This window comes from Myotis myotis, unplaced genomic scaffold (genome assembly GCF_014108235.1).
Source record: "Myotis myotis isolate mMyoMyo1 unplaced genomic scaffold, mMyoMyo1.p scaffold_m19_p_34, whole genome shotgun sequence".
Classification (NCBI taxonomy): domain Eukaryota; kingdom Metazoa; phylum Chordata; class Mammalia; order Chiroptera; family Vespertilionidae; genus Myotis; species Myotis myotis.
The window spans coordinates 1,442,701-1,452,519 of NW_023416340.1; the positions used below are offsets into that span (position 1 = coordinate 1,442,701).

A 9,819-nucleotide genomic window follows, 5' to 3' on the forward strand; every position below is an offset into this window, starting at 1 on the left:
AGAGGCCCTCCTCCATCACCCCCGCAGCCTGGTGGGTCCTGAGTGTAGCCTCTGAATGGCCCCAGAGCAGCACCCGGGAGAGCGGTGATGTTCCCTGCTTCCGCCTATTTGCAGGCACTGTGCCCTGAGGAGTTCCTTCCGTGCTGGCACGTGGTCAAGACCAGCTGACTCTGCCAAAGTGCTCCCAAAAGACGCCAGAGGGAGGCTGATGCTGACCGTGAGTCAGGTATCAGCACTGTAGGCCTTTCCCCCATGGAAGTGACTCCCCACTGAGAATCTGGGACTGCATCAGACTTCTGCAGGAAAATGTTTTCAGGAGGTACCAGACCCTCACTCAGAATAGCTCTAACCTAACCCAGCTGCAGACCTGCTCACTTGCCTCCCAGAGGATGTCCCTCGAAGCCCTATCCTCAGTTCCCCTCCTCCCCCTCAGCTGCTGCCAGCATCCTCACCTTCCTGAGTGCACTTATGGTGGGAACACAGGTGAGGACAGCGGGGAGTGAGGAGAGAGGACGTGTTTTTGGAGAGGAGAGTGAGCCCGCTTGGGGTTCTCCGCCACGTGGTCCCTCAGTCTCCAACAGGCCGATCAGGGAGTGTTCACATTTTTCTAGTTTCCTGAGAGAGAAAGAGGAATCACCAAGGTCTTAGACTGGCCTGTGTTTTGCATGTAGCTGTCTAATTTTCCTAGCACCATTTGTTGAATAGATTGTCTTTAACCCATTGTACCTTCTTGCCTCCTTTGTCAAATATTAATTGACCATAAAGTCATGGTTTTATTTTTGGGTTCTCTATATTCCATTGATCTATATGTCTCTTTTTATGCCAGTACAATGTTTTCAAAAAATATTTTTCTTGATTTGAGAGAGAGAGGAAACATTGATGAAAGAAAAACATCAACATCAACTGGTTCCCTCCTGCACATGCCTTGCTGGGGATCGAGCTTGCAACTCGGGCATGTATCCTGACGCAGAATCAAACCGGTGACCTCTTGGTGCATGGATTGATGCTGAACCACTGAGCCTCACTGGCTGGGCAGTGCCATGCTGTTTTGATTACTATGGCCTTGTAGTATAGTTTGTTACCAGGCAGTGTGATTCCTTCAACTTTGTTCTTTTTTTCTCATGATCGCTATGATATTTGGAAATGTTTGAGGTTCTATGTCAGAAATGTTATTTTCACCATTCATTTCAGGGGAAGGAGATGTCAAATAAATAAAGAAAAATGACATGTGGTGAATGAACTTAGATTCTGTGAGTCTGGAGAGGGACACATTGATGCTGAGACTTACTGGGGGGTGAGAATAGTGAGCAACTCTGAGAACTTGGTGGGTCTGAAACTCCCAGATAAGCTCGGGCTGCCTGTCTCTTTGTCCAATAACAGAGTCAGGGTTGAATCACATAAAGCATTTATTGAGAAGGCCAGCCAACCAAGAATACAGGGTGCTTACAAGCATTCAAATCCTGTCTTCCAGAAAGATTCAGGGGACAGGATTATAAAGGGGAGTGGACTGGGGTATAGAATGCAGCTACATGCAGTCCTGGAGGTTTGAAGACGTCAGCTATCGTCAACAGTTACAGGCTATAAGATGATGTTGATGAGATGATGTTTGACTCCTGGTGGGTGGGTCTAACCCTGCTTAGTGGTTCTGCTTGCTGGATTCACAGCTGAGTCACCTCCTTAATCGCTTCCCACAGGCCCTGAAAAGGAAACTTAAGGAAAACTTAACCCCCTATTCACATATAAGAAACTTAACCCCTATTCACATAAGTATATGTGTTCTAAGATTTAAAATAATATAATTTTTCAGATTAATTCAGGTGCTCTATCAGAGTATAGATCCCCACTATCAGGTCCTGTGTCTGTTCTCAGCCCTTTATATGCATCCAGCCTTTTAATAATCTCAACTACCCCATGAGTTTAAGAATTACAGGGTCCCTGCTTTCCAGCTGGGAAAATGAGGCACTTAGAGGCTATAGTAATTGGCCCCAATTCACTTGGACCACGCTGGCAGCATCTGACAGAGCTGGGATTTGAACCCAGGATGTGTTTGGGCCCAGAGTGAAGCACTGACTACTGTGCTGTCCTGCTCAGGGCCTGATACTAGCACAGCAGCAGGCCTGGTCCTGCACAGTGAATCGGTCCTCTCTGTGACCCCGACACTAATACTGTGCCTGCACTGAGCAGACCTCTGTACCCATTTGCTCACTGCATGACTTATTGTCTCCAGTTTTCAGATGGGAAATGCAGGCTTACATTTGACAAGCCCGTGGTCACGTAGCCCTGCCAGGTTCCAAATCAGCTGCTGACCCTGCAGTGCTCTGCACCCAGCCTCCCACATGCTCATGACCAAGACACTCAGCAGAAAACAAAGTGGCCCAGGAGTCTGCCTCTTCCTCTCTGTTTCTCTCTCATTCACTCGCTCACAATCGGTATCCTTCTCCCTCTTTAGTCATAGATGTTAGGTTGTCAAAGGAGGAACACACAAGGCCAGAATAGCGAGGGATTGCGAATTTATTCGATCATCCACACACCAGGTGGCTGAGCCTGAATGGCTCCAGCACCCAGTGACAGGAGTCAGAGGCCTTTAAAGGACTTTTGGTGGGATTTTTTCTGGGTGGAGACTTCTTTATGCATAACTGGAGGGGGAGATAATGAAATGTGGTCACTAGAAGTGAAATGTGGTCTGAGCAAAGGGAATGACCATAGTGAAATGACCTGAAAAGCCAGTTCCTAGGGGGAGGGGTATCAATTCAATTGCTCAATCAAATCTAACATTCCAGCCTTTTTGTTTATGGAATAGGGATGAAGGTCATATCTTCGTGATTGCTTCCTGCTGAGGTGGGACGTCAAGATCACAGGGGAACGGACTCTGAGAGTAGTGGCTGGATGAGAGTTGCAGAAGCATGATTTTCCCAAGAGACTGGTTGGTGAAGTCTCGAAAGTGGTCCTGTTGAGTGACTTGGGAGGTAAAAGCTGGTCCTGAGGCTGCCACAGCATCACTTGTGTAATTTTGCTGCTTTTCTGGGCCTGGAGCTGAAATACAACTGAGATCTAGACGTTATTTTTAGGGGGGGAAAGAGTAGGGGTCTCCGTTGCCTCACTAGTGATATGAAAGGGGAGAGTAGGTTACCCTGGGGGTGAGGTTCTTGTTTTCCCAGTTTTGCCCCTTGCTGGGCATCCACAGGTTTCTTGTAGGTCCTGAGACAGGATTTCAAAATAGGTAGAGCAGTGGTTAAGTCCCTATGGCAGTTCCAACCCCTGCTGTGATGCCCAGGGTTATTAGGAGAGGGATTATCTGGACTCCTCTTTTGTGTCAGGTATGATGGGTTACAGGGGCAGGTAAAGACTGATTGTTGGGGGCTATGTCTATATTGGGTGAAAGATGAGAGTACAGATTCCTGTCCAGCTGATGGGGAGACAGATTTATGTGTTTTCCCCACAGAAGAAGAAAAATCCCTGCTCATGGAGACAAGCTGAGAAGAGGTGGACTAAAGGGTATGAGGTTCCTTTTTCTAGTTCTGCACTCCACGCTGAGAGGGTAGTCACCATGGCACTGCCAATAAGGGGTGACAGATGAGTGGTTGAGATTTTATTGCAGTGAAAGTGGGAGGTAATGCTAGAATGGGCTGTTATCCAAGGGAAAAGAGAAAAGGAAGGAAAGGAGCAGTTGAGGCCAGGGGCCAGGATGGTTGGATAAGAAGTAAGACACTGCACTCAGACCAGCCAAATTTGTACTTTAAATTTCCTGAGGTGATAATCTGCCACTCACTGGCTTAACTTCTTATTTTTACTGAACCTTAATCCTTGCTGTTTTTACTTTTAAACCTTAAATTGCTGCACGAAAGACTTTTACTTTCTTTCAAGCAGAGCAACCATCTTAGTTGCTGTCCAGGAAAATAGGTAGGAGAGAAACATGTTGACCAATACTACAATGCATACATCTCAAGTAAAAGTAACTTTCTTTTTACTTATGGTGTCTCATTAATGGTGAGATTTAATGCTTCAATAATAACTTTTATTTTACTTGGTAAATAGTAGTGGAAGAGATTTCTACATTTCTTCTTTTTTTCTTTTTTCTTTTTTTTAAGCTTAAATTTACTTCTAAATAGCATTCTTTTTTGGCTAGTGCTCATTTGCATATATATGCAAATTTTACTTTGGACTTTACTAGAACCAGTTGCTCATAAAATATTGGCTTCTCACATGAATGAGTTTATATGAGACCTTGATTATATTGTGAAAAGCTAACTTATCAAGTAATTAAAGTATGCTCCTTTATTGAAAAGCAAAGTAAGCAAACCTATACATTTGACCCATTAAGTACAGATCTCTCCCCCCCACCACCACCACCACCCCAGCCAATCTGAAGAGCAGGCTGGATGGTGGTCTGAGGCATTATGCACACTCTTATCTTTAAATTCTGCTGCTGAATATTCTGGTTTAGTTTAAGAAGAATCCAGCAACCTTGTCCTGCCAGGCTTGGAGGCTGAAACCTTACTTTCTTGATCAGAGTAAACTGGCCCTTTTATATTTCTTGTAAATAGTTAACTTTAGAACTTATTTCCTTCTTTTAACATTTCTCGTTTTCTTCTCATCACATATGCAACCTTCACAAATTTCACACTTTCAAATTAGCCTTCAAACCTTCTTTCTACGTCCTTCAAAAATGCATAACCATGCCTCAGACCTTCCATTAAGTATTTCGACTCTAATATTCTTTCTTTCTGTCATACCTTCAGCAACTTGTACAGACCTTTTATTTCTTTTTTCCTTAAAATATATTAGGATTCTTCACTCTTAGAAACCTTATTTTTTCCATGATAACCAAAAAGTAAACAGCCAACATTTCTTAGATTGACATTTACCAACACACTTCCTATCAAGAAAATATACATTCAACAAAGTACAGGAGACCTTCTGTAATAAAAACTAAGAGCAGGCGAATTAAATTGTGTCTAGCAACCAATGTTTGAGTATTGTATACTATTTAAAAATATTTAGATGTTTATCATTTAACCCAGCAATGCCCCAGCTCCTCAGGGCAGCTTCCACCCTCCCCATTGGAGCTGCAGGAAATATGAGGTGGCTCTGGGGCTGGGTCGTCTCCCCCACAGGGAGGACTATCCACCTCCCACCCTCACTCCTGTCCCCTTGAAGAGAGAAGAACCCTGACCCAGAGGAGAGAGAGGACACTTAGGCCGACTGAGGAGACCCTGATCGCTGTGGGCGGGGGCGAGGGGGGGTGGCTTTAGGAGCAGAGAGACGTTCCTGTGTAATCATTCCTCAGCAAGTTGCCTCAGGAAATTCAGAAAGAACACATCTAACCCCACCAGAATCTAGGACATGGTTTTATCACTTGAAAACTATGCCACCCACCCATTTCCTCTCATATCTTAGGGTGCATGCCTTTAGCCAGATGTTCCAAGGTTCCAATAGGATGGCCGGGTTGTCCCTCATAAGCTGCAGAAAATGAAAGAGATGGAGACTGAGCAGTTTCGGAGAGATGCAAGGATGGAGAGGGATGGGAGGTGCAGGACTGGGATCCATATTCAGGAGGGCCCCAGCCTCCAGAGTTCATCCCTGCCTTAACCCCTTGTCCTGTTGTCATCTTGAGTGAGGCAGGTCCTTACTTGGGACAGACTCTGGAGATGGGAGAGGTAGGGCACTGTGACTTCATGCCTAGAACCTTCAGTCTCACAACAAATCTCTTCTGGGGGCCAAAGGACTCGGGACAGCAGAGCTCAAAGCAGGGCCAGAACGTGCAGCCGGGGCCACAGAGGTTGGTCCGGTTGAGGGGCAGGATGGTGTCATGATCACAGCATTTCTCCGTGGGGTTGTACATCTGGTTCCCGCATCTGGGTGCTCGCTGGCACAGCCACAGGCCGGAGTTCATGTGGGCCCCTGGAGACAAATTGCTGGTGACTTCAAGGAGAACCAGGCACTATCCCCATCCCCTGAATCAGGAACCTCTTTAAACCACTTTCCAAGGGCAGTCTCATCCCTCTTCACTCTTTCCACCCTGCACTCACCTGACTTTAAGCACAGGAGGAGGAGGAGGAGGAAGACTAATATGCCGATGAAACCTGGAGAAGAAGGAAGGAGGATTAAGGCCGAGGCTGGGGTTGTGGACCCCAGGCAGGGCAGGCCAGTGTGGAGAAGGCTTAGTTCCAGATTTGTTTTAAAGATTTGAGTTCGGGATCATCTCTACGTAGGGTCTAGTTCAGCCGTGGGCAAGCTATGGCCCAAGGGCTGGATCCGGCCCATTTGAAATGAATAAAACTAAAAAAAAAAAGACTGTACCCTTTTATGTAATGATGTTTACTTTGAATTTATATTAGTTCACACAAACACTCCATCCATGCTTTTGTTCCGGCCCTCCGGTCCAGTTTAAGAACCCATTGTGGCCCTCGAGTCAAAAAGTTTGCCTACCCCTGGCTAGTTCCTGACACAGGTAAGAGTCCAGAAGTCTGGTCCTAAACATACTGGATCCCTTGAGGGGAGAGAATGGGGGGAGGGGGAACTCTTTGAACCATATGTTATAATAGTAAGAATGCAGTGAAGTTTCCCAGTTGGCAGAAGGGCAGAGCAGGTATTAAAGGTATCAATAAAGTGATTTGGAAGGATGAAGGAAGCTGAGGTTAGATGGGGAGAGAATTGGGGTGCATGGTTGCTTTGGGGGGTATGATTTGGTTTGACTTGGTCTTGCAGTTGGAGCTCTCCTGTATTTCAGCTTCTGGGCACCATGACTGCGGATGAAGTTTGAGAGATGAAGTTCAAAAGGATGGACATGAATGTTTTTTATAGATGCAAAAACATGACTATAATATAGGTTAAAGCATAAGTTACCTAAAATGATACCGAAAAAGCATTTGACAAAAACTACATTTTTATACTTTTAAAAACCCCAACATAGAACAAGCTGTTAATAGAAAAGGACCTCCTCAACCTGATGAAGGCTACCCACAGTAAAGCTCACAACATATCATACTAAATGGTGAAAGATTGAAGTCTCTCCCTTTAACATCACGAGCAGGACAAGTATGTCCACTCTCACCACTCTATTCAACATAGTAGGGGATGTTTAAGTCAGAGAAAATAGGCTAGAAAAGAAAGAAAGTGCATTCAGATTGGAAAAGAAGTAAAAATATTTCTATTTGCAAATGACATGATCTTATATATTAAAAATTCTAAGGAAGCTACCAAGACCCAACAGAAAAAACAGAAATTCAGCAAGGTTGTAAGATACAAGATCAACATATAAAAATCAATTGTATACACTAGCAAAGACTATTTGAAAATGAAATTAAGAAAATAATTCTATTTACAATAGAACCCAAATTAAATACTTAAGAATAAACTTAACAAAAGAAGTGCAAATGTTGTAAACTGAGAACAACAGAGCATTGTTGAAAGAAAGTGAAGAGAATACATAAACTGTAATGCATCCATGTTCATAAATTGGAAGACTTCAGAAATCAACAAACTGATCCTACAACTTGCATTGAAATACAAAGGACCTGAATTGCTAACTAACTAACTATGATTCAACAAAGAAATCACTGCTCAACACAGACCCATGCCTGAGGAAACCAGGCATTGAACCATCTAAAAGTGGGCAACCAAGAATAAACGGGGAGAGGAGAAGGGAGGAAAGTGCAGAAGGCCCAGAGAAGCAGCCCTGCAGCCAGAAGCTCATGGCTGGACCTGGAGAGGGAGGAAGCAGTATGTATCAGGAATTCCCTTTGGCTGGAAGGAACAGAGAGCTGCAAGGGGCAGCCCAGCAGGGCCAGTGCCAAGGGAGCAAATAGTGTCTGAGTTGCCTGACAGAGCTCTCAGGTTCTGCCATGTGGCTCTCCACTGTTGGCAGGGTGGTGGTGTTCAGACAAAGAAATGGAACCACAGAGCTCTTGGATGCCCAAACTCTCCTCCCGTTGCCCTTGGAGTTAGGCCCAGGAGCATATTACCTATAAGCCAGAGAGAGGGAGAGAACAGATGACATATTGACCCAGAGATGGGTGATGGGAAACTCAGCAGAGACTGATGCACCAAATGCCATCCCCTGCCCTGCCCACAGCCAGAACTGGACTCTTACCTGGCCACAGATCCTGCTGAGGGGGGCAGCAATGCAGTTGGATTTAGTGCCTGGGACCTTAAACCTGACAACGGCCCTATTCTGAGAGCCCCAGGACTCAAGGCAGCAGTGCTGGAAGCAGGGCCAGAAGGTGCAGTTAGCACCACAGAGGCGGGTGTGGTTCAAGGACAGGACGGTGTCCTCATCACAGCACTGCTCCAAGGGGTTGTAGATCTCGTCCCCACACTTGGGTGCTGGATAGCACATCCACAGCCCAGTATCTGAACAAGCCAGAGCAGAATGAACTCCAGGACCGGTCTTAGACCTTGGGAGCCCTCGTCCCTGCACCATTCTCACCTGTGAGTCCTTCTAAGTCTGAGAACAGGAGTTCAAAAATGAAGACGGCAGCTGAGAAGCAGAAGGGGAATGAGAATAATTCTGGAGAGTAGCCTTCTGGTCACTATTGTGGGGCCCAAGATGATCCCAATGAGCTTCTTTCATTGTCAACAGCTCAGAGTGGATTTTGAGATGGACTCTGGGTAGCAGGGAGGGCTCTGAGAAGAGCTAAGATTCTGAAATTTGCAGATTGGGGGAGAGATTGTAATGCAGTCAGACATGTCACAGGGGTGGGGGTTATAGGATGGGAAGCCAAAAATTGACTAGGAAAGAGAATTAAGTGTGAGGCTCAGAGGTACAGTATGGGTGTGATAACACATACGCTAGACTTGGGGCTGGTGCCCTCTTACCAAAGCTTCTGGACACCATGGTTCTTGATGACCCTCAGAGTAGTTGATGGCAGAGCAGCAGGAGGACTGGGTGTGGGACCGTAGACTGTGACTTATATACTCACATTACAACAAAAGGTCAGGGCTGCCAGAAAGAGAGTTGCATGGAGTCATAGTTGCATGAAGAAAAAAAAACGCATTTTAATTAATTATCCCTGAACCAGTTCCAACTGATTTCCATCTTCTCAGATATCTCAAAGCCTCAGTGTGAATATTACTTAAGATCCATTCCAAGTTGTGATGTGTTTTTATTTGAACACGGCTCAAAGGAAACCCAGTTAGCAAAGACTCATTGACACATCACTCACCAAATGCTGGCTCGTCCTAGCACATAATCCACCTTGAACATAATCCACCTCCAGACCTGCACTGTCTATAATTCTTCTGAGTTTTTAAAGGGAAATTATGAAGTTGCAGTGTGATCTAGAAGAAGAGAAGGGACTGCAGAAACTCTGGTAGGGAGAATAAGAAAGGAAAAAGTAGAGATCTCTGGGATTCATAAAACTGACTGAAAGAGCACCTTGTAGAGTGCCTGGTCCAAGGAAAGGCTCCATCCAGGTTTCTCACTGTTATTGTATTGCATCATCACTGTTGCCACGGCCCCTCTGTCTCTGCTGGCTCCCTTCCATGTCACAGTGAGTAGGTTAGGAAGATGAAAGAGAGGAGGCAGAGACTTTCAGGCCTGGTAAAGCTCATGGTTAGTGGAGGGACTCCCTCCCCTTAAGTGTGTGTGCAGTACTTCCTCATGGGTGGTCCATGCATTCACCTATGTTAGCCCTCCTCTCTTAATTTGGCAGGCGTCTGCGTGGGTTGGTATATACATTGGCAGGTTTCCATAATGCAATGGTCCTCAACCTTATGGCCCTTTAAATACAGTTTCTCATGTTGTGACTGCAACCATAAAATTATTTTCGATGCTACTTCATAACTGTAATGTTGCTACTGTTATGAATTGTAATGTAA

At 45.4% G+C, this 9,819-nt stretch overlaps 1 protein-coding gene across 4 annotated transcripts; it reads right to left on the reverse strand.

Moving 5' to 3' along the window:
- Window positions 1-1,399: 1,399 nt before the first annotated feature.
- LOC118652826 (insulin growth factor-like family member 4) lies at window positions 1,400-8,922 on the reverse strand. Of its 4 annotated transcripts, none has more exons than XM_036302986.1 (5): window positions 8,818-8,916; window positions 8,429-8,479; window positions 6,030-6,083; window positions 5,631-5,901; window positions 1,400-1,697 (listed from the first exon to the last, which is right to left on the reverse strand). In XM_036302986.1, the coding sequence occupies exons 1-5, from the start codon at window positions 8,834-8,836 to the stop codon at window positions 1,670-1,672; spliced, it is 423 nt and encodes a 140-aa protein (XP_036158879.1). In that variant the 5' UTR covers window positions 8,837-8,916; the 3' UTR covers window positions 1,400-1,669. The 4 variants fall into 4 exon arrangements, with proteins under 4 accessions (XP_036158879.1, XP_036158881.1, XP_036158880.1 ...); XM_036302987.1 differs by lacking the exon at window positions 1,400-1,697 and adding an exon at window positions 2,494-5,460; XM_036302988.1 differs by lacking the exon at window positions 8,429-8,479 and having other exon boundaries at window positions 8,818-8,922.
- Window positions 8,923-9,819: the final 897 nt, after the last annotated feature.

Coding starts and splice junctions, on each gene's coding strand:
- LOC118652826 (XM_036302986.1), bottom strand. Junction 6,084..8,428: donor AGACTTAGAAGGACTCACAG/GTGAGAATGGTG, acceptor CTTCTTCTCCAG/GTTTCATCGGCATATTAGTC. Junction 1,698..5,630: donor ATCTCCAGAGTCTGTCCCAA/GTAAGGACCTGC, acceptor TTTCCTTTTCAG/GGCCTGTGGGAAGCGATTAA.